The sequence below is a fragment of the Heterodontus francisci genome, chromosome 20 (assembly GCF_036365525.1).
Source record: "Heterodontus francisci isolate sHetFra1 chromosome 20, sHetFra1.hap1, whole genome shotgun sequence".
Lineage (NCBI taxonomy): Eukaryota > Metazoa > Chordata > Chondrichthyes > Heterodontiformes > Heterodontidae > Heterodontus > Heterodontus francisci.
The window spans coordinates 88,820,225-88,844,482 of NC_090390.1; the positions used below are offsets into that span (position 1 = coordinate 88,820,225).

The window sequence follows — 24,258 nt, forward strand, 5'->3', positions numbered from 1 at the left end:
TACTGGGTCTTTGGGTTATTGTGTTGTGTGTGTATTAATACTGGGTCTTTGGGATACTGTGTTATGTGTTTATTAATACTGGGTCTTTGGGTTACTGTGTTATGTGTTTATAATACTGGGTCTTTGGGTTATTGTGTTGTGTGTATATTAATACTGGGTCTTTGGGATACTGTGTTATGTGTTTATAATACTGGGTCTTTGGGTTATTGTGTTGTGTGTATATTAATACTGGGTCTTTGGGATACTGTGTTATGTGTTTATTAATACTGGGTCTTTGGGTTACTGTGTTATGTGTTTATAATACTGGGTCTTTGGGTTATTGTGTTGTGTGTATATTAATACTGGGTCTTTGGGATACTGTTTTATGTGTTTATAATACTGGGTCTTTGGGTTATTGTGTTGTGTGTATATTAATACTGGGTCTTTGGGATACTGTGTTATGTGTTTATTAATACTGGGTCTTTGGGTTACTGTGTTGTGTGTATATTAATACTGGGTCTTTGGGATACTGTGTTATGTGTTTATTAATACTGGGTCTTTGGGTTACTGTGTTATGTGTTTATAATACTGGGTCTTTGGGTTACTGTGTAGTGTGTATATTAATACTGGGTCTTTGGGTTACTGTGTTGTGTGTATATTAATACTGGGTCTTTGGGTTACTGTGTAGTGTGTATATTAATACTGGGTCTTTGGGTTATTGTGTTGTGTGTATATTAATACTGGGTCTTTGGGTTACTGTGTTATGTGTTTATTAATACTGGGTCTTTGGGTTACTGTGTTATGTGTTTATAATACTGGGTCTTTGGGTTATTGTGTTGTGTGTATATTAATACTGGGTCTTTGGCTTACTGTGTTATGTGTTTATAATACTGGGTCTTTGGGTTACTGTGTTATGTGTTTATAATACTGGGTCTTTGGGTTATTGTGTTGTGTGTATATTAATACTGGGTCTTTGGGATACTGTGTCATGTGTTTATAATACTGGGTCTTTGGGTTATTGTGTTGTGTGTATATTAATACTGGGTCTTTGGGATACTGTGTTATGTGTTTATTAATACTGGGTCTTTGGGTTACTGTGTTATGTGTTTATAATACTGGGTCTTTGGGTTATTGTGTTGTGTGTATATTAATACTGGGTCTTTGGGATACTGTGTTATGTGTTTATAATACTGGGTCTTTGGGTTATTGTGTTGTGTGTATATTAATACTGGGTCTTTGGGATACTGTGTTATGTGTTTATTAATACTGGGTCTTTGGGTTACTGTGTTGTGTGTATATTAATACTGGGTCTTTGGGATACTGTGTTATGTGTTTATTAATACTGGGTCTTTGGGTTACTGTGTTATGTGTTTATAATACTGGGTCTTTGGGTTATTGTGTTGTGTGTATATTAATACTGAGTCTTTGGGATACTGTGTTATGTGTTTATTAATACTGGGTCTTTGGGTTACTGTGTTATGTGTTTATTAATACTGGGTCTTTGGGTTATTGTGTTGTGTGTTTATTAATACTGGGTCTTTGGGATACTGTGTTATGTGTTTATAATACTGGGTCTTTGGGTTACTGTGTTGTGTGTTTATTAATACTGGGTCTTTGGGATACTGTGTTATGTGTTTATAATACTGGGTCTTTGGGTTATTGTGTAGTCTGTGGGTTAGTTCAAATGGCGCTGATTTGTGGTTTTGTGATATTTTCCGTGAACACAACTCCTTACTCCCCGCCTAGTTCGAGAAAATAATATATTTTCTCATCTCCGCGTCTTGTACCTTTCTTGCAGGCAGTCCTACTCTCTGCCATTACAGACATTCGTCTCTGAGTGCTGGCACTGTGCTGTGAATATCCACAACAGCCGGAGTTCACCCCGATTACTGAGCATTAGGCTGGTCATGAAAACGGTATTCGCCGCACTGACTGCCTTGATGGGCAGGTCTGTGGAATCTCGGCTGAAGTGTTGACTGTTGTGTGTCTGGCAGAATGTGAGTGTGAAAGACAGAGGGAGTGTGTGAGAGGAAGTGAGAGATGGGCAGTGCTGAGAAAGAGGGTGTGAGGTGTGGGAGAGGGAGTGAGATGAGAGTGAGAGAGGGTGAGTCCTGGATCACGGCATATTCTGACAGTGGGAACTGATCACTGACCGTAAAACATCAGATCTGCCAAATCAAAATAGTTTTTTTTAAAGAACGAATTCGTATCTGTGAAGTTTGTATATGGAGCAGTCAGTCTCTCGGCAGCTGGGCACAGGTGCAGTGAACAGCAAGACTCCGGGATAGTGTTTAACCCAGGCTGGGAAGCGAGCTCTGTGTAAAGTGTGAGATTGACACAAACATTCAGATTATATATTCACAATTAAAGCGATATTGGAAAACATGTGGCAGTTGTTTTAATCAATTTTAACCTCCCTTTCGGTACTTTTTCCAAGTTAATTAATCTCCTCTTTCTCCTGTCGTTAATCTCTTTCCCCAGAATATCAAATCGAAAAAGATAGTGTTAAAGGTTTGGTCAGACTGTCAAAGACATTGCCGATTCCTGGGCCCAGTTAAAATAAACTAATCCCAATATTCGTTTGTTTTAATTTCTAAAATACATAACTTTTCGGGAGTTACATTAATTTACCTGTTTTGAGAATCTATATTTTATGCTGAATATTTTAATCAAATACATTGAGACTATTGAAAGGTTATAAGCAGAGTAAATGAATTATGTTTTATGGATTTATGTTGATTCTTCGGAATTCGTTATTTGCTGATTGATTTAATTATTTGAAAGTTTTTTTTGGGGGGAGTGATGTTGCTGTGACTTTGTTCTCTACATATTGATAGGGCAATAACTGCACATTCCCCTTCTGCAGCCAATTGGTAAATATGTTAGTCTTTAGAATTTCGCTAGAATTTTTTTTCAATCTGAAAATGCACTTCAGCTGCTTCCAGACAGAGGAATTTATATTCATAGTCTTCGCTTTCACTAAATAATTAAAACGCTGTCATTAACCTTTTCCAGTGGGTTTATTGCATTTTTACACGAAAGTCAAGATTTTTAGCGGAACCCTTGTAGATTTGGGAGCTGAGACGGCTGATGAACAGGTCCCCCTTGGATTCTGTGTTGGGAAGGAGCAGGAAGCGGGTACTGGGAACCGAGATGAAGAATGGAGACGGGGGCGAGCTGCAAATTGTATTACATGAAGAGATTAGTTGTAGACCAGAGTTTACCACTGAGAATATTCGATAGTAAAATATTAGCCGTTCCCCCCTTGACTATTGAGAATGATCTCATTATGGGATATTGTAATAAATAATTTGAGAATTCAAAGAGCCTTTTTGCGTGAATTTCTAACTTGACTTTATAAGGCTAGGTCCCACCACGTCTCCGTTTCCTGGTTTATTGTAAACTTTCCCCCTCCTTCTCTCCCTGGGTCTGTCACTCAGATCCCAGCCAATAAACAGCAACCCGCCCACCAGTGTACGATGCATTCTGTCTGGGGCGGAGAGGGGGGGGTGGTGGCGGGGAGTGGGGGGGCTGGCACACAGTGATTGATGCTTTGCTCTTGAGACTGAATCCTAACCCTGTGCAAACTAACAGCAGCCGGGCCTCGCCAGCATCGTGCAGTCAGGCAGCAACAGAATTAAAGCTTGTTTTTGGAGATTGGAGAGCTGGATTGGTGACTTGGAAACGCCTCAAACACTGTCCAATTATTGTAACCCAAAATGGATCATATAGGGGCCCATGTTGGTCATCATACACATTCCCAACACGAACCCATTAGTTTTGGAATAGACCAGATCTTGAACAATCCGGATCAAGGGAGCTGCATGATCCCGAATTCCCGGCTCCAGGATGTGGACTATGGTCTGGGATGTGTGATGAACGCCAATTACAGTAACATGACTATCAACTACAGCAACAACGGCGGCGGGGGCGGCTACAACAACGCTTGCAGTCTAACCCCGCTCCCGGGCCCGTACGGGGTCAATCTGGGCATGAATAACAATAGCTTGAACCCGGCGGGGGTGATCCGAGTACCGGCCCATCGGCCCATCACCACTGGGGTGCACCAGGCCATGTCCACGGGAGTGGCGACCGTCCCCAGCTCCAACAACAACCTGGGCAACCTGACTTTCCCCTGGATGGAGAGTAACCGGAGATACACCAAGGATAGATTCACAGGTAAGGGGAGAAAGAGACAGAGAGACAGGGGGATCATCTCCCAGTCCCGAGTCAACACTCTCCAAAACCATTATTTGTAATTCAAAATACATTTCAAATCTCCTGGATAGTCACTGAGAGTGGCGTGTTTTACCCTCGTGTCACTGGAATCCAGAATTCACAGTCTCTGCGACCTCATCTCAATTCCTTCCAACTTTCTATTATTCTCTGATGTTATCAATGTCGAGATTACATGAGATTTTGTCCATTAATAAATTTCTGATATTTAAACAATTTCTGGAAGGATGGAACTGCTTTATTCCTTTCTCAGTTTAGGAAGAAACGGTTAAAGAGTGATGAGAAACAACCCATTAAACATAGAAATGTAGAATTGAGCACAAACAATGCAAGGCGCGGGCCCAAGGCTTGTTCTCCCGACTGAAAATATTATTTATCCTCAGTCCTCTCGCAAACATCATCGCATTTAACCCGTTTTTACTGAATTAAAGAACTGGCTTCAGAATAAATCCTGATCCGCGGCCGTTGAGAATCCTCGAACTCCGTTTCCAAAAGGCGAATTTATTTAAACCCGAACGAATTCTCTCGCTCCAACCCTCTTTTATTTTACTTTCAATGTGTGAATTCGCGTTAACTTCTCCTTTTACCAAAACTGCACTCGATCGAGTCAACGCGGGGGTCTGAAAACTGGCCGTGTTCGGAACTTACTAATTCTTCAGAAATAATTTTTTTACTTAAAAAGAAACACTGGGACGGGATAAATTAACAATTACATTTTTATTTTAAAATAACTTGCATTTATGTACAAATTAAAGCAAATGTATTTGTAGATTTAACGTGCCAACCTTACAGTTTTACTCTGTAATATATATACATCTCTTTTAGTATAATGCAGGCGTATATTTAAATATACTTACAAATATCCCCATTGTTTAATCACGCATTAATTTCAAATATATGTGATTTTAACACTGGGTTTAGGCAGTAGGACACAAACTGTTTCTGAAACTGTTGCTGAATAAAGGAGATTTTGTGATTCTAATTCTGAATTTAGAAAACAGATTATTGTTTTAAAGTCTATAATTTTTTTTTTACATTTTTTAAAAACTGTATAATAGTAAAATCACAAGATATTGAGTCCAGGGGAAATTCCAATTTCACAGTAAGTGGGAGCCCGGACACTGCTCCCGAGACCCAGCTTATTCTGAAAACTCAACCCTTTTATCAAACGATTGCTCCATTTGTCTTCAGAAGGAAAACACTTTTTCTGGAAGGTTTGAGTTTCCTGCGGTTCCAGTCCAGTTCACAGCTACAGCTCCTCCTCGGGCTAGCTTGTCATCTCAACCCCGGGCTTCGAGACCGCCATCCCTGTCCCCAGGCCGGTCACCGAGCCTAGTTCACTGCAGTACCGAGCCGTGGGAAACGGCTGGGAATTATTCACCAAGAAATGGAGAGTTTGCAGCTAAGGTTTAATTTAAAGTTGCCTTTCCCTGACAGTGCGGACCCTCTCTCTCGGTGAATATACAAGGTAGGAGTTTGCGCCCAGTACGGGAGTAGTTCATTCCAGAAATTGAACAAGAACCGAATACTCCAACTTCCTAACGGCTTCTCTAACCTTTTATCAAATTCTCCCTTTCTTTTCTATCCCATTCTCTCTCTCTCTCTCTCTCTCTCTTCTGTCTAATTCTCTCTTTTTAATTTATTTCTTCATTCCCGTTCTCTATATTTTTTATCCAATTCTCCCACTCATTTCTATTCTATTCATTCTCCCTGTTTGTCTCATTCCCCCTCTCCTGTTTCCTTTTCTTTACTTCGATCTCTTCTCTATCTCTCCTATACTCTGTCCATCTCCCCCACTCTCCCTCTCTCTCTCTCTCTGGGTTTCCCTCACTTTCTCTCTCCCCCAGTACCTCTCTGTGTTTGGGTGAGTTTGCCTCGAGAAACTCCCTCTCTGCCTGTCCCCTCGCCTCCTCTCCTCACACACTCGCTTTATCCCGCTCTCCTTGAGATTCGGACATTCGCCAGTTAACAACTAGAATTGAATATATCTGCAGCACATCAGGTCACCGATCAATTAGTGCCTCCAAAACTCTCAAACCATTGTCGATAAGTGTAGTTGAATGTAGTTGGGCTGAGGACTGAGCGGGAAATCATTGGAACTCATGTAGTCTTTGTACCTCCAGGTCAGTATATTTCTTGTAAAAAAAAATTCACTCATTTCCCTTTTAGTGAAATAAATGATTGTCAGCACAGACAGCCCAGCTCCCTGCTTCTGTGTCCGGCTCCCGGGTGAGTCTGTGTGGAAATCAGTTGCGATTCTCCCGTTTCCCTGGCCCCGGGATTTGCTCAGCACTAATTCTCCTCTCTACCTGCTTCTCTTCCAGTGGCCCTGTCGCCATTTACTGTGACCCGCCGGATAGGTCACCCTTACCAGAACAGAACTCCGCCGAAAAAGAAGAAACCTCGGACCTCCTTCACCCGGCTCCAGATCTGTGAGTTGGAGAAGAGGTTCCACCGGCAGAAATACCTGGCTTCGGCCGAGAGAGCGGCCCTGGCCAAGGCTCTGAAAATGACAGACGCTCAAGTCAAAACATGGTTTCAGAACAGACGGACCAAGTGGAGGTAAGAGAGATTTAACTCAACTTGTGAATGTGGATGAAATACTGGCTAGCCTGTCTCTGTCTCTCACTGTGTCTCCTCTCTCTCTCTTCCTTTCTCTGTCTCTCACTGTCTCCCACCTCTCTCTCTCTACCTTTCTCTGTCTCTCACTGTCTCCCACCTCTCTCTCTGTACCTTTCTCTGTCTCTCACTGTCTCCCACCTCTCTCTCTCTGTACCTTTCTCTGTCTCTCACTGTGTCTCCTCTCTCTCTCTTCCTTTCTCTGTCTCTCACTGTCTCCCCCTCTCTCTCTCTGTTTCTTTCTCTGTCTCTCACTGTCTCCCCCCTCTCTCTGTTCCTTTCTCTGTCTCTCACTGTCTCCCCCCCCCCCTCTCTCTCTCTGTTCCTTTCTCTGTCTCTCTGTCTCCCACCTCTCTCTGTTCCTTTCTCTGTCTCTCACTGTCTCCCCCCTCTCTCTCTGTTCCTTTCTCTGTCTCTCACTGTCTCCCACCTCTCTCTGTTCCTTTCTCTGTCTCTCACTGTCTCCCACCTCTCTCTCTCTCTGTTCCTTTCTCTGTCTCTCACTGTGTCTCCTCTCTCTCTGTTCCTTTCTCTGTCTCTCACTGTCTCCCACCTCTCTCTGTTCCTTTCTCTGTCTCTCACTGTCTCCCACCTCTCTCTCTCTCTGTTCCTTTCTCTGTCTCTCACTGTCTCCCACCTCTCTCTCTCTTCCTTTCTCTGTCTCTCACTGTGTCTCCTCTCTCTCTCTGTACCTGTCTCTGTCTCTCACTGTCTCCCCCCTCTCTCTCTGTACCTGTCTCTGTCTCTCACTGTGTCTCCTCTCTCTCTGTGTACCTTTGTTACCGAGCAGATATTAATAAACTTGCAGAATGGGCCTGTAATTGTCCAATGAATTTTAACATAGATGAGTGAGTCGGTGCATTTTGATATACTGTTTGGATAATAACTGTCTAAATGGGATAAAGGCACAGAGAGATTGGAGATACAGATACACAGATCACTTAAAAGTAAGGAAGCAGATTAATAAAACCATAAAAACACAGGCACTGGCGCTCATTTCTAGAGCGCTAGAATTGAAAGGTAAAAAGGTTCTGCTAAACTTGTACCGAACCTTGGTTAGACCACACTTGGAGTACTGTGAACAGCTCTCGGCTCCATATTATAAAAGGATATTGAGGGACTGCAGAAGGTGCAAAGAAGATTTACAGGGATGTTACCGGAACTCAGAGGTTATCACAATCAGGAAACAGGCTGGGTCTCTTTTCTCTGAAAAAAGACAAGGCTGAAAGGTGACTTGATAGAGGTCTTTAAAATTATGAAGGGGAGATATGGAGATATTTCTATTTGTGGGCAAGACAAAATCTAGGGGCCATAAAAATCAAATAGTTACTAATCAATCTAATTCAGGAGAAACTTCTTTACCCAGAGAGTGGGGAGAATGTGGAACTCGCTACCACAGGGAGTGTTTGAGGTGAATAGTATCGATACATTTAAGGGAAAGCTGGACAAGCTCATGAGGGAGATGGAATAGAAGGATATGGTGATGGGCTGAGATGAAGCAGGGTAGGACGAGGCCACATTGTTCAGTTTGTGCTGATACTGAGCTGGAGATTCGATCTGATTAAATCTATAAAACTCAGCTCCCGCCTCTTCCCAAGCCAACATCTTCTACCCCATCTCTCTCCACTGGATCGGCCCCATTCATTCCTACAGACGACTGTAATTATTCAAATTTTCGTTTAAGAATAAATTATTTGACTGAATATTTCGTCGGTTGATTGGTGTGCTAAAAATTAACAGAAAGTAATTAGTTTATAACAATTCCCCGCGTTTCACACTCAAACTGTCAAATAAAATCTTGGAAAATAATTTTTTTTTGGCATTTTAACAATGCTGTAAAGGTGAAACATTTTCAGAATGATTGCAAGGATTTTTTTTCCCGGTTCGCCACCTTCCCCGGGATGATTTCTACCGGATATTTCCCGATTTTACCGCGGGAATCCGCCCGCGGACACAGACTCTGACAGTCAGATCTCAATGAGAAGTTAACTGGAATTCATTCCTCGCTGTTCACACTAACTGATGCCCATCTTGTTAATGTCGGTATTCTATAAGTGAGTGAGGCCGGTCCGGTACCGGCTGTTGGGACTGAGAGATCCCGGTTTCTGGTGTCGAGAGCGAGTCTGTCCCTCCGCTTTGTGCAAGGAGCTGAGGGAGATCAGGGTCATTTCAATCTGAGAAAGTGGGCTCTATGAGAGCGGCTCAGCACAGATAAAGCAGAGGGTCCATCTAATACCACCTGAGAGAGGGAGGGAGAGCTTCCTGTAAACCACCGGGCAAAACCCCAAGGCAGAGTCCAGGCAGAGCCGCCAGGGGCGGACAGGGTAAAAGAACATGAACCGGGTGAGGGACTGAGGGCATAAATCAGGGAGGGGAGAGTGAGGGAGGGCATGGTTCCACGGTTTAGGAATCCCGGGACAGAATGAATCGGTTTTGGAGACATTGTGCAATATTTAAACTCCAGAAAAGATTTCAGATATCAAACTAGTAATTATCACTGTCAAGCCGAGTCGGAATGGAATAAAATCCTGATATTTACCCCAGATAATAATTACAGCACAGGAATAGGCCGTTCATAACCCTACCAGCATATCCTTCTATTCCTCTCTCCCCCATGTGTTTATCCAGCTTCCCCTTAAATGTATCGATTCTATTCACCTCAACCACTCCCTGTGGTAGCGAGTTCCATATTCCCACCACTCTCAGTTTAAGAAGTTTCTCCTGAATTCCCATTTGGATTTGTTAGTGACTGTCTTATATTTATGGTGCCTAGTTTTAGTTTATCCGCCAGTGGAAACATCTTCTCTACGTCTGCCTTATCAACACCTTTCATAATCTTTCAGATCTCTATCAGGTCACCCCTTTGTTCTTTGTTCTAGAGAAAATAACCCCAGCCTGTTCACCCTCCCCTGGACATTATAACCTTTCAGTTCTGGTATCATCCTTGTAGACCTGTTTTGTTACCTTCTCCCGTGCCTCTATATCCTGTTTATAATGTGGAGATCAGAACCGTGTACTGTATTGTACGTGTGGTCAAACCAAGGTTTGATACAAGTTTGACATGACTTCTCTGCTTTTCAATTCTAAACCTCTAGAAATAAACCCCAGTTCTTTGTTTTTTTTTAATGGCCTTATTAATCACTACTTTTAGTGATGTGTGTTTCTGTACCCCAGATCTCTGTACCTCTACCACATTTATACACTTATTTTCCCAGGAGTAATGGGGCCTCCTTATACTTCCTACCAAGATATACCACCTCACACTTACCAATATTGAAATTAATGTGCCAATTAGATGCCCATTCTGCAAGTTTATTCATGTGTGTCTGTACTTTGTCCTGTGTGTGAACAAGTTACCCGATTTGGTGTCATTTAATTCAATTTTTTCCCTATCTCTAACAAGCCAACACAAGCGGGTCCCGGGAAATAATCTGCTCAAAAACAAGTTCCCCATCAATGAAACTCCTTACCGCAATATTTAATGTAATAACCAGGATTTCTGCCGGCTGTATCACGGGTTGGTCAGACATTTGCTTACTCACAGGCCCATCCGCACGGGTCCATGTTTGTGAAATGACCGCAATCTCCAGAAATCATTTCGGGGAAATTAAATACAAGGAAAATCTCTGCCTGTTTGGGATGTTGCTGTGTGTGTGTGTTTGTGTGTGTATTGCTGTGTCTCACTGTGTGTGTGTCTCTGTATGTGTGTGTGTGTTGCTGTGTGTCTCTGTGTGTGTCTCTGTATGTGTGTGTGTGTTGCTGTGTGTCTCTGTGTGTGTCTGTGTGTGTGTGTGTGTCTGTGTGTGTGTTGCTGTGTGTCTTGTGTGTCTGTGTCTGTGTGTGTGTGTTGCTGTGTGTGTATGTGTCTGTGTGTGTCTCACTATGTGTGTCTCTGTATGTGTGTGTTGCTGTGTGTATGTGTCTGTGTGTGTCTCACTGTATGTGTGTCTCTGTATGTGTGTGTGTGTTGCTGTGTATGTGTCTGTGTGTGTCTCACTGTATGTGTGTCTCTGTATGTGTGTGTGACTCACTGTGTGTCTCTGTATGTGTGTGTTGCTGTGTCTGTGTGTCTGTGTCTGTGTGTGACTCACTGTTTGTGTGTCTCACTGTATATTTGTGTTCTTCTCTCTTACTGTATGTCTCTACTTCTATCTCTCTCTCTGATCCTGTGTCTCTCCCTCCCTTTCTCTCTCCTTTTCTCTCTCACACTTTGTCCCCCTTTCTCTCTCTCTCTCTCTCTCTCGTTCTCACCCTCCTTTTCTCTCTCTCTCTATCTTTTCTATTCTCCGATTCGCACGAACCTGCAAAATCTCCGCAATCTGAAGTAATATTGGGAATAAAATTGTATCTGGGAAGGGGGGCGGGCTGAGGAGCTGGGATGAGAGCAGGAGAGGACTGACTGTCAGTGGGATTGTGTGGGAAGCGGAATTCTCTCCCATCCCGGGGTTTGCGGTCCCGGAGCCAGTTTCCCTTTTCACTTTCTATTAAACTTCACCGTCCGGCGGGGAGTTTGTGAGAATCTTCCGGAAACATATTTGAACAAATCTGAGGAAATCTTCTCAAGATTATTTTAGCCTTCTTTCTCTCTTCGTCTCTCCCTTTATTCTTCTCTGTCTTTTATTACTTTCCTTCTCTCTTTCTCCGTCTGTCCGTCTCTCTCTCTCTTTCTTGTCTCTCAATCCTTCCCTTTACTCTTCATTTCTCTCTCTCTCTCTATTTTCTCTCTCACACACTCACACAGACTCTCTGCGAGTCTCTGATGATCATGAGGGCTTTTTATGAGTTCAGTAGCTCTGGGAAGTGTCTGTTTTCGCCACGAGTCAAACGGCCCGAGTGTAAAAGGTCAATAGTCTCGATAGCATCAGTAAAAAGCAGGTTGTAAAAGGGTTTGTAAAGTCCCGCAGCCGGGAACTGATTAATGTCTGCGATTCTCCAGAATGAGGGAATGGCTGAGGGATCGCAGCCTCTGCGGGATGTCCCAGGAAATTGTAACCCAGATTGTGGAAATCGCGGAAAATCCCAACTCGCCAATTAATCGGTGGATCGGGTGAAAGGAGAGAGAAATCTGTAAACCCGAGCCCGCAAACTAATAAATGGGAAAATGGGAAAGTAACAAATGGCAGCTGGAACAGATTAAACCTGAGGGAAGGACCTTTGCACCTGCTCCTTATAACGGCACCGATTTACACAGGGCGGTGCAATCATGGCAAATACCGGGCATGGCTGCATGGAGTGGGCATTGTCTGTGCTGGCACAAAGCTTCAATGGGGGGGGAATCATCCAACAGGCAATATCCTCAGAGAAGAGTTGGCAGAGCAGGGTTTGGGAACCAGGGAGATGGGAATCTCTGCTCTGTCTGAAGATACTGTGTGTTTCTCACTGAGGGATTCCTCTGCTCAGTACTTTGACCATTGGGGAGGATTCTGTCCATGGATGTGGTCAATGTGGATTTCCAGAAGGAGTTTTTATATTCTTTCATCACACCACAGCCATGGATTGGCTGAAGCCTCATTAACCAAAGGGCCCAGATTGAAGGTGATGAACAAAAGTACCAGAGGCGACAGGAGGAAAAATGTCTTTGTGCAAAGTGTGGTTAGGATTTGGATATAGATCCAATAGTCATCTTCCAAAGAGAAATGGACAAATACGTGAAGGAAAAGAGTGGGAGTAGTGGGGCGAACTGCATTGCTCTTCAAAAGCACCAACACAGACACGATGGGCCAAATGGCCTCTTCTATGCTGTACTAATGTATGATTTTATGATTCTATGGGATGTGGGCATCACTGGCAAGGACAACATTTATTGCCCATCCCTAATTGCCCTTGAGAAGGTGGTGGTGAGCTGCCTTCTTGAACCGCTGCAGTCCATGTGGGGTAGGTACACCCACAGTGCTATTAGGAAGGGAGTTCCAGGATTTTGACCCAGTGACAGTGAAGGAACGGTGATATAGTTCCAAGTCAGGATGGTGTGTGACTTGGAGGGGAACTTGCAGGTGGTGGTGTTCCCATGCATTTGCTGCCCTTGTCCTTCCTGGTGGTAGAGGCCGCAGGTTTGGAAGGTGCTGTCTGAGGAGCCTTGGTGCATTGCTGCAGTGCATCTTGAGTGCATCAAGAGCTTCTTGAGTGTTGTTGGAGCTGCACCCATCCAGGCAAGTGGAGAGTATTCCATCACACTTCTGACTTGTGCCTTGTAGATGGTGGACAGGCTTTGGGGAGTCAGGAGGTGAGTTACTCGCTGCAGGATTCCTAATCTCTGACCTGCTCTTGTAGCCACAGTATTTATTACATATGATTACACAGGATATACAGCACAGAAACAAGTCATTCAGCCCAACCAGTCCATGCCAGTGTTTATGTTCCACTCGAGCCTCCTCCTGTCATTCCTCTTCCAACTTTACCAGTATAACCCTTTATTCCTTTCACCCTCATATGCTAATCCAGCCTCCTCTTAATGTGATTGATCCAGTTCAGTTTCTGGTCAATAGTAACCTCCCCCCCCCCCCCACTAGGATGTTGATAGTGCGGGATTCAGCGATGATAATGCCATTGAATGTCAAGGGGAGATGGTTAGATTCTCTCTTGTTTGAGATGGTCATTGCCTGGCACTTGTGTGGCGCGAATGTTACTTGCCATTTATCAGCCCAAGCCTGGATGTTGTCCAGGTCTTGCTGCATTTCTACACAGACTACTTCAGTATCTGAGGAGTTGTGAATGGTGCTGAACATTGTGCAATCAGCAGCGAACATCCCCACTTCTGATTGAAGGAAGGTGGGATGTGACAAGTGATGTTCCCCAGGAAACTGTTCTGGGGCCTCAGCTTTTCAGCATATTTATCAATGACTTGGATGGAGGAATAGAGAGTTGGATATGTAAGTTTGTAGATGACACTAAGTTAGTTGTGTAGATGGAAGCAGCAAGTTACAAAGTGGCAGAGATAGATTAAACAAATGAGCAAAACTGTAGCAAATAGAGTGCAATATTGGACAATGTCAGGTCATCATCTACTTTGGATCTGAGAAAGATAGATCAGAGTATTTTATAAATGGTGAGAAGCTCGAAACTGTAGAGAAGCAAATAGAGTTAGATGTCCCTTATACACAAATCCCTAAAAATAAGTGAGCAGGTAGAGAAAGTAACAGGTCCCTCTGTGAGTAGAGGAGTCTCTGTTCCTCTGTGTGTGAGGGTCTTTGTCCCTTTGTGTGTGTGGGAGTCTCTCTCTCTCTCTCTCTGTGGGGAAATCTCTGTCCCTGTGTGTGTGAGGGTCTTTTCCCCTGTGTGTGTGAGGGTCTCTGTCCCTGTGTGTGAGGGTTTTTGTCTCTTTGTGTTTGGGAGTCTCTCTCTCTCTCTCCCTGTGAGGGTCTCTGTCCCTGTGTATGTGAGGGTCTTTTTCCCTGTGTGTGTGAGGGTCTCTGTCTCTGTGGGACTCTCTGTCCCTGTGTCTGCGAGGGTCTCTGTCTCTGTGTGTGTGAGGGTCTCTGTCTCTGTGGGACACTCTGTCTCTGTGTGTGTGAGGGTCCTTTCCCCTCTATGTGTGAGGGTCTCTATCTCTATGTGTGTGAGGGTCTCTGTCTCTGTGGGACTCTCTGTCTCTGTGTGTGTGAGGGTCCTTTCCCCTCTATGTGTGAGGGTCTCTATCTCTATGTGTGTGAGGGTCTCTGTCTCTGTATTTGATCGTTCCTAATCTATTTTTCGATGTAGCCCCACTGTGGATCCAGGAATTCTGAGAGTCCTTGGATAAGGACTGTTTCTCAAGCACATTAATAATGTAATGGTGTGGCTGGGCTGGGGAATAAATTCCTGTTAAATATTATTGAAAGAAAGAACATGAAAATAAAGAATAGAAAGGCTGGAAATACTTGGCAGTTCCTGACGTCTTCTCAACATCAGCCGAGTGAATGGTATGCTGAACATCACTTTGGTGGAAGCTTCCATTCTGTTTGCAAGTACTCGTTCTCACTCACCATTTCAACTCTCTGACCCCTCGCTGTCTTTGGGCTTTCCACTGTTCCAGTGAAGCTGAACACAAATTCAAGGGACGACATCTCATCTTTCTGCTCAGTGTTTTACAATCGTCCGGCTTTAAGAAGCAGAGGTGACATGAGGAAACATCTTTACAGAGCAAGGGCTGGATTTTACAAGGCTCCCGACGTTGGGCTCTGTGAATGGTGGGGGGGTGGCGGAAAATTTGTTCAGCAGAGACCCACCATGGAGCTCGACACCGGGAGGGCCCTCTCCCTCTCACTGTCTCTCCCACTCTCCCTGCCACTCCTCCCTCTCTCCCATTCACTCTCTCTCTCTCTCTCTCTCCCTCTCACTCTCTCTCACACACTCTGTCTCTCACACACTCTCTCTCTCACACACTCTCTCTCCCACACACTCTCTCTCTCCCTCCCACTCTCTCTCTCCCTCCCACTCTCTCTCTCACTCCCACTCTCTCTCACTCCCACTCTCTCTCACACACTCTCTCTCTCCCTCCCACTCTCTCTCACACACTCTCTCTCTCCCTCCCACTCTCTCTCTCCCTCCCACTCTCTCTCACACACTCTCTCTCTCACACACTCTCTCTCTCCCTCCCACTCTCTCTCACACACTCTCTCTCTCCCTCCCACTCTCTCTCTCCCTCCCACTCTCTCTAGCAGTCAGTGCTAGTAATGGCTGGCTGAAGTTTTCAGGAATGGGGAAGGGACTAGGTAGGCTGCTCCCATTGATACGTTAATGGTATCAGTCTGCATCATATTTTCCGCTGGAACTTGCTCATATTTGCTGGTTATCTGTTCGTCCCTTTTTACATGTCCTCTTTCGTTATCCCCACTCACTCTGTGTGTGGCTTTGAGTTTTGTCATTGCCACTTTTTGCCTCCACTGACCTACATTTGCTTCCTGTCCACCAATACCTCACATTTAAAATTCTCATCTTTGTGTTGAAATCCCTCCATGGTCTCGCCCCTCCCTATCTCTGATCTCTTCCTGTCCGACAATCCTCAGAGATCTCTGCACTGCTCCAATTCTGGCCTCTTGCATATACGAACATAGGAATTAGGACAGGAGCAGGCCACTCGGTCCCTCGAGTCTGCTCCGCCATTCAATAAGATCATGACTCTGCTTCCACTGCCTTTTGAGGAAGAGAATTCCAAAGTCATAGAGCCATAGAGTCTTAGAGTTATACAGCACAGAAACAGGCCCTTCGGCCCATTGTGTCAGTGCCAGACATCAAACACCTAACTATTCTAAACCTATTTTCCAGCACTTGGCCCGTAGCCTTGTATGCTATGGCGTTTCAAGTGCTCATCTAAATACTTCTTAAATGTTGTGAGGGTTCCTGCCTCTACCACCTCTTCAGACAGTGTGTTCCAGATTCCAACCACCCTCTGGGTGAAAATCTTTTTCCTCAAAACCCCTCTAAACCTCCTGCCCCTTACCTTAAATCTATGCCCCCTGATTATTGACCCCCCCACTAAGGGAAAAAGTTTCTTCCTATCTAACCTATCAATGCCCCTCATAATTTTGTATACCTCAATCATGTCCCCCCTCAGCCTTCTTTGCTGTAAGGAAAACAACCCTAGCCTTTTCAATCTCTCTTCATAGCTGAAATGTTCCAGACCAGGCAACATCCTGGTGAATCTCCTCTGCACCCTCTCCAGTGCAATCACATCCTTCCTATAGTGTGGTGCCCAGAACTGTACACAGTACTCCAGCTGTGGCCTAACTAGCTTTGTATACAGACTCACGACCCTCTGCGAAACAATGTCTCCTCATCTCTGTCTTAAATGGGTGACCCCTTATTTTTAAACAGTGACCCCTAGTTCTAGATTCTCCCACAAGGGGAAACATCCTTTCCACATCCACCCTGTCAAGATCCCTCAGGATCTTATATGTTTCAATCAAGTCGCCTCTTACTCTTCTAAATGCCAGCGGATACAAGTCTAGCCTGTCCAATCTTTCCTCATAAAACATTCCGCTCATTCCAGGTATTAGTCTAGTAAACCTTCTCTGTACTGCCTCCAACGTATTTACATCCTTCCTTAAATAAGGAGACGAATACTGTACACAGTACTCCAGATGTGATCTCACATCTGTGTAACTGAAGCATAACCTCCCTACTTTTGTATTCAATTCCCCTCGCGATAAACGATAACATTCTATTAGCTTTCCTAATTACATGTTGTACCTGCATACCAACCTTTTGCGATTCATACACTAGGACACCCAGATCCCTCTGCATCTCAGAGCTCTGCAATCTCTCACCATTTAGATAATATGCTTCTTTTTTATTCTTCCTGCCAAAATGGACAATTTAACACTTTCCCACATGATACTCCATTTGCCAGGTCTTTGCCCACTCACTTAACCTATCTGTATCCCTTTGTAGCCTCCTTATGTCCTCTTCACAACTTACTTTCCTACCTATCCTTGTGTCATCAGTAAATTTAGCAACCATACCTTCAGACCTCGATTCCCATCGCTCCACCATTGGCGGCCGTGCTCTCAGCTGCCTGGATCCGAAGTACTGGAATTCCCTCCCTAAAACCTCTCCGTCTTTTAAAGCTTCTTAAAACCGACTTCTTTGAACTTTTAGTCATCTGGCCTAATATCTCCTTATGTGGCTCAGCGTTAAATATTGTTTACTAACGCAATTTAAATATAAGATGTCGTTTGTGTCTCCTACTAGTAAAACATCTGTCGTTTAATCATCTCCTGCCCTCCATCCAAGCTCTTCATGCCCCCTTCTATTTCTTTTCCTGTGTGTTTATGATTATCTTTTCTTTACTTCATGCCCCTTCTCAAGCTTTTTAACTCCCGTTCATTGTCCAGCGCTAAAGAAGGGGCCAAGCTGTGAAAGATGGAGTGTCACCCATTTCTCTCTCACTGCCCCCTGAGCTGCCATCTATTCTCAGTGTGTTCAGTATTGATTTTGATTTGTTTGTGTGTGGAGGGGGTGGGATTGGGGGCTGCTCATTAACAGTTCTTCAATGTCTTGCAGCTAATTGTCCGAACCAGGGTTAATCTTAGTGGATGATGTAATTTAAATGAGAAGGAGAGTTGGAATTGCCTGTTTTAAAGGGGTAAGGCTGGGTCACTGCAGTGCCTTGCTGCACTGAATAACCTCCATTAATATAATTAAACATTAAATCTAATTAAAATACATTTCAATATTATGATGGGTTTTGATAGCTGATGGCAGGAGGGTCAGTAACCAGAGGGACACAGCTTTAAGAGAAATAGTAAAAGAACCAGAGGGGGAGATGAGGAGAATGTTTTTTTACACAGTGAGTTGTTGTGAGCTGGAACGTGCTGCCTGAAAGGGCGGTGGAAGCAGATTCAATAATAACTTTCAAAAGGGAATTGGATAAATATTCGAAGAGGAAAAGATTGCAGGGGCAAGAGCAGGGAGTGGAACCAATTGAATAGCTCCTTCAAAGAGCCAGCACAGGCACCATGGGCTGAATGGCCTCCTTCTGTGCTGTAAGAATCTATTAAATTATAATTTAATTTCAGATTTTCAGCATCTGCAATATGTTGGGTTTTTTTTCCTGTGTTTAAACAGATATCACCAGCTCTCCCTGACAGATCCCAAGATGCTCAGCAGTCAAACTTAATCTGTAACTAAATCGCACAGAGATTCTGAGGGGTGGGGACAGGAGTCGGTGAGGGGCGGGGACAAGAGTCACTGAGCGGGGCGGGGACAGGAGTCAATGAGGGGGGGCGGGGACAGGAGTCAATGAGGGGGGGCGGGGACAGGAGTCACTGAGGGGGCGGGGACAAGAGTCACTGAGGGGGCGGGGACAAGAGTCACTGAGGGGGCGGGGACAAGAGTCACTGAGGGGGCGGGGACAAGAGTCACTGAGGGGGCGCGGACAAGTCACTGAGGGGGCGGGGACAAGAGACACGGGGGGCGGGGACAAGAGACACTGAGGGGGCGGGGACAAGAGACACTGAGGGGGCGGGGACAAGAGACACTGAGGGGCGGGTCAAGAGACACTGAGGGGCGGGTCAAGAGTCACTGAGGGGCGGGTCAAGAGTCACTGAGGGGCGGGTCAAGAGACACTGAGGGGCGGGTCAAGAGACACTGAGGGGCGGGTCAAGAGACACTGAGGGGCGGGTCAAGAGTCACTGAGGGGCGGGTCAAGAGTCACTGAGGGTTGGGGACAGGAGTCACTGAGGGGCGGGGACAGGAGTCACTGAGGGGGCGGGGAAGAGACACTGAGGGGCGGGTCAAGAGACACTGAGGGGCGGGTCAAGAGTCACTGAGGGGCGGGTCAAGAGTCACTGAGGGGGCGGGGACAAGAGACACGGGGGGCGGGGACAAGAGACACTGAGGGGCGGGTCAAGAGTCACTGAGGGGCGGGTCAAGAGTCACTGAGGGGCGGGTCAAGAGTCACTGAGGGTTGGGGACAGGAGTCACTGAGGGGCGGGGACAGGAGTCACTGAGGGGGCGGGGAAGAGACACTGAGGGGCGGGTCAAGAGACACTGAGGGGCGGGTCAAGAGTCACTGAGGGGCGGGTCAAGAGTCACTGAGGGGGCGGGGACAAGAGACACGGGGGGCGGGGACAAGAGACACTGAGGGGGCGGGGACAAGAGACACTGAGGGGGCGGGGACAAGAGACACTGAGGGGGCGGGGACAAGAGACACTGAGGGGCGGGTCAAGAGTCACTGAGGGGCGGGTCAAGAGTCACTGAGGGGCGGGTCAAGAGACACTGAGGGGCGGGTCAAGAGACACTGAGGGGCGGGTCAAGAGACACTGAGGGGCGGGTCAAGAGTCACTGAGGGGCGGGTCAAGAGTCACTGAGGGTTGGGGACAGGAGTCACTGAGGGGCGGGGACAGGAGTCACTGAGGGGCGGGGACAGGAGTCACTGAGGGGCGGGGACAGGATTCACTGAGGGGCGGGGACAGGAGTCACTGAGAGGCGGGGACAGGAGTCACTGAGAGGCGGGGACAGGAGTCACTGAGGGGCGGGGACAGGAGTCACTGAGGGGCGGGGACAGGAGTCACTGAGGGGCGGGGACAGGAGAAACTGAGGGGCGGGGACAGGAGTCACTGAGGGGCGGGGACAGGAGTCACTGAGAGGCGGGGACAGGAGTCACTGAGGGGCGGGGACAGGAGTCACTGAGGGGCGGGGACAGGAGTCACTGAGGGGCGGGGACAGGAGTCACTGAGGGTTGGGGACAGGAGTCACTGAGGGGCGGGGACAGGAGTCACTGAGGGGCGGGGACAGGAGTCACTGAGAGGCGGGGACAGGAGTCACTGAGGGGCGGGGACAGGAGTCACTGAGGGTTGGGGACAGGAGTTACAGTGAAAGTCCAGGGATCAACATCAACTGCAGCATTTTGAAAATTACATTTAACAACAGCTTAAATTTATATAGCACCTAACATAGCAAAACATTCGAAGGTGCTTCACAGGAATGTAATCAGTCCAATATTTGACACGGAGCCACATCGGGCGGGATTAGGTCGGTCGGTTTGATGGAATGTTTTAAAAGAGGAGGAGAGGTTTAGGGAGGAATCCAAAGTTTTTGGTCCCAGATATTCCTGTTTTATAGCAGTTACCCCTCTGAAGGTGCGGTCTGTTTGGAGGGACTGCTGTCCCCACATTCGCCCCTTTATGATAGAGTTGGGCACAGTGTAGCTGGTCCTAAGGGAAGGTTGATTCATGGACTCTCTCTCTCTCTCTGTGCTTTGATTTTTCTGATGCTCCTGGGCTGTTTTGGACAAGGCGACAGACGGCAGAAGAGAGAGAGGCCGAGAGGCAGCAAGCAAACCGCATCCTGATGCAACTGCAGCAAGAGGCTTTCCAGAAGTCCCTGAGTCAGCCTATTCAGCCCGACCCCATCTGCCTGCACAACTCATCCCTGTATGCCCTGCAAAACCTACAGCCCTGGTCCGACGACAACACTAAGATCGCCTCCGTCACCTCAGTGGCCTCGTCCTGTGAATAACAGACTCAGCAACCATTTAGAGGTTTTAGAGAAAAACACAACAAACAGATTTCTTTTTTGTTGCGAGAAAGACGTTGGGAGATAGAAACTGTCTGGGAAAACAGAGTAGCTGCAGGTCTGGTGAGAGCTCAGCTCCCAGCTCCAAACCTCCTGTTCCCCACTCTGGACCCTCCGACACTCATTGTTTGGACATTCCTGCTGCCACCCACTTATTGCCTGAACTCCCAGAGCAAAGTAAAAAGCCAACTTCAGGGTGCAGTAAATGTGGCTGTTTGTGAAATACACGACTCCCTGCATTAGCTAAACAGCCAGGGAAAGTGGGACCTTTCAAATCATAAAGACATGGAGACAGAGACAAACACAGAAACCTACAGAAACAGAGGCAGAAATACACAGACAGAAATGGTAAAACTGAGGCAGAGATAGAAAGACACAGAGTCAGACAGGAAGGCACAAACAGAGTCAGATATTCACAGAATGGTAAGACACAGACGCAGCCAGATATCTCTAGACAGAGACAAACACAGATATAACCAGACACAGACTCAGACAGACAGATATCTACAGACAGAGAGAGACACAAACGGAGCTGGGTATCTATAGACTGAGACAGACACAAGTATGACCAGACACAGGCGCAGACAGACAGATATCTACAGACAGAGATAGACACAGACGGAGCCAGGTATCTCTAGACAGATACAAATAGAGACAGTGACAGACAAGCACCTAAAGATGCAGATACGTTAGACACACACACATTAAACTGGAGGATCAATACTTGTTGTAAGATGAATTGAAATGCGATCAGTGAGAAGGGGTCCTGTGCCAGCCCTCTGTCCCAGTGCGTACATTCTGGACCTGCTGTCAGACTGTCTGTCTGATCTCCAACCAGCTTCACTGCAAAGCTGGGGCCTGGGATTTGTGCGGTGAGTTCAAGGAATTTAAATTTCCAATTCCGAGCTAAAATGTAAAGATGAAATACATGCAGATCATTAACCCCATCAGACATGAGACTGGAGTCACATAGAAGCAGTTAGCGAAACAGTTTTTTGGGGGGCAGGGAGGGTTTAATGACAATCCGACAACTTCACAGTCACTTTCACTGATTCCAGCTTCTTATTCTGGATTTGATTTTTTTTAAAACACTGAATTCAAGTTCTCAAATTGCCACAGTGGAGTTGAAATCCCCGTTCTCTGAATTAACTAGCCCAATGTAAACACTCGGTCACTGTGTCTAATAACAGTGCCCCGTGAGTAACAAGTAAACAGGTTACACTTTGAATGGGATTGTGATGTTGCTATATATATGATGCTTGGGGATAATCATTCTGCTGTGTTGCAAATGATTTCACATGGGATTAGAATGCACTCACTGATCTGTTAGTGGGTTTCAGTGTCATGGACTATGATGTCCATTGAAGAGGCCATTGCAGGGGGAGAACACCATTTCACAGTTTACACAATTCTTTTGAAAATCGAGGAAGCATGCCTATTCTCAGCCACTGATGAGTTACTGAACAAGGTAGTGATGTTCCAAATCATCATTACGATGTGTTTTTTTTTCAATAAAACATGCAAGCTAATGTTGCAGCTTCAAGGGATGGCAGTCATTCTCCTGTAAGACATTCATCAGTATACTTTAAAAGATATATCAACGTGTGCAGACAGCTTTCTCTCTCTCTCTCTCTATATATATATATATATGTTGTTTTTCTTTTGTTAATATTAAACGTGCCTGACAGGAATCTTTGTTGGAAAAACATTTGCAAGTCACAATGATTCCAGCACGCAGAGCAGTCCTTAAAAACGGACCCAGCTTTCAAAACAAGTTATGCACTTATGATCAATATTTTCTGTAATCAACTTTCTACAGTTCTTGTGTAAATTATGTCTAAAATAGAAAAGAAAAAAACAGCAAAAAAAAACTTCTGACAGCACTAAGTCCTGTATTTGAAGAGTCTCTGATTTATTTTTGTATAAAAAGCTCAGCCTCTGGGACGAGAGATGTCACAGTGAAACTGTCCCCATTTCAGCAGCAAAGAAAACTGTCGGTGCTGGAATCTGTAATGGAAGCAGAAATCAGTGGAAATGCACAGCAGGTCAGTCAGCATCTGAAAGAAAGGAAGATCTTGCATTTTTATAGCACCTTTCACAACCTCAGGTCATCCTAAAGTTCTTTACAGCTAATGAAGTACTTTGTGAAGTGCAGTCACTGTTGTAATGTAGGAAACACAGCAGCCAATTTGCGCACAGCAAGATCCTACAAACAGCAATGTGATAATGACCAGGTAAATTTTTTTTTTACTGATGTTGGTTGAGCAGGACAGTGGGCGGAGTTCCCCTGCTCGTCAGGCTAGGGGCTTGGGTGAGACTGCACTGATGCAGATGACACATCCTAACCTGAAGCATTAACTCTCTCAGACGCTGATGGACCTGCTCTGTATTTCAACAACAACAGCAACTTGCATTTATATAGCACCTTTAGCATAGTGAAACGTCCCAGGGCACTGTTTCCAGCATTCTTTTTACTTAATTGATCCAAAGTCACTTTCATCCTCTGCCAGGAAATGATTAAAGTGTTACTGAGAGCTTTACTCCGTGTTTTTGTTAATTTTATTGCATGAAGAGTTTTGGTTTGCATTAACTGGGACATTCAAACTACAGAGCCCAGCCAATCAGCTCCTGGACAAGCCAACAACTCAATCCTGTTTGTCAAAATAACTCTCACTCCATGCAAGAATTTCCTGGGCCTGCAGGTTTGGAAAGGGCTGCTCGTGGTGTATCATTGGTGGATTAATCTCCAATCAGAACACAGATCTGTTAGTGTCAGTAACTGGAGAGATTTGGAAATTCATGTGAACATAGATTTAAACTTTATACACAGTCTCTGATCTCTCGTGAGTGGAAAAGTCTTGAACACACCTATATACAATTTCATAATCAGTGTAACTGTTAGTTCCTCAAATGGTTCTCGACACAATTACCACCAGCATCCCTCCTCTCATCAAAAAACCTTTTGAGTTTTGTAAACTTGTTATTTTTTTATCCAGTCCATGAATTTTTTTGGATGTTTTTCCATCAACCAATGTTTACACTATATAAATAAAACAGAAATTGTTTTTTTTTGTGTGTTGTCTTTTCCCACTGAGTTTTGACTGGTGTTAAATGGCGTGAAGGTTTCTCAGAACCCTATAATCTCACCCCCGTAATCTCACCCCCGTAATATCACCCCCGTAATCTCAACCCTGTAATAAATATCACCCCTGTAATATCACCCCCGTAATCTCAACCCCCGTAATCTCAACCCTGTAATAAATATCACCCCCGTAATATCACCCCCGTAATCTCAACCCCCGTAATCTCAACCCCCGTAATAAATATCACCCCCGTAATAAATATCACCCCCGTAATCTCAACCCCCGTAATCTCAACCCCCGTAATCTCAACCCCCGTAACGTCAGCCCCGTAACGTCAACCCCGTAA

General features: G+C 45.4%; 1 protein-coding gene across 2 annotated transcripts; it reads left to right on the forward strand.

Annotated features, from left to right (window-relative positions):
* Positions 1 to 3,555: 3,555 nt before the first annotated feature.
* Positions 3,556 to 23,898, forward strand: tlx1 (T cell leukemia homeobox 1). Of its 2 annotated transcripts, none has more exons than XM_068053193.1 (3): positions 3,556 to 4,158; positions 6,540 to 6,777; positions 20,550 to 23,898. In XM_068053193.1, the coding sequence occupies exons 1-3, from the start codon at positions 3,699 to 3,701 to the stop codon at positions 20,770 to 20,772; spliced, it is 921 nt and encodes a 306-aa protein (XP_067909294.1). In that variant the 5' UTR covers positions 3,556 to 3,698; the 3' UTR covers positions 20,773 to 23,898. The 2 variants fall into 2 exon arrangements, with proteins under 2 accessions (XP_067909294.1, XP_067909295.1); XM_068053194.1 differs by lacking the exon at positions 20,550 to 23,898 and adding an exon at positions 18,379 to 18,464.
* Positions 23,899 to 24,258: the final 360 nt, after the last annotated feature.

Excerpts from the sequence above, each read along its gene's own strand:
- tlx1 (XM_068053193.1), top strand. The coding sequence starts at position 3,699 with ATGGATCATATAGGGGCCCATGTTGGTCATCATACACATTCCCAACAC. Across the intron at positions 4,159-6,539 it reads CACCAAGGATAGATTCACAG|TGGCCCTGTCGCCATTTACT; the intron begins GTAAGGGGAGAA and ends CTTCTCTTCCAG. Across the intron at positions 6,778-20,549 it reads AACAGACGGACCAAGTGGAG|GCGACAGACGGCAGAAGAGA; the intron begins GTAAGAGAGATT and ends GTTTTGGACAAG.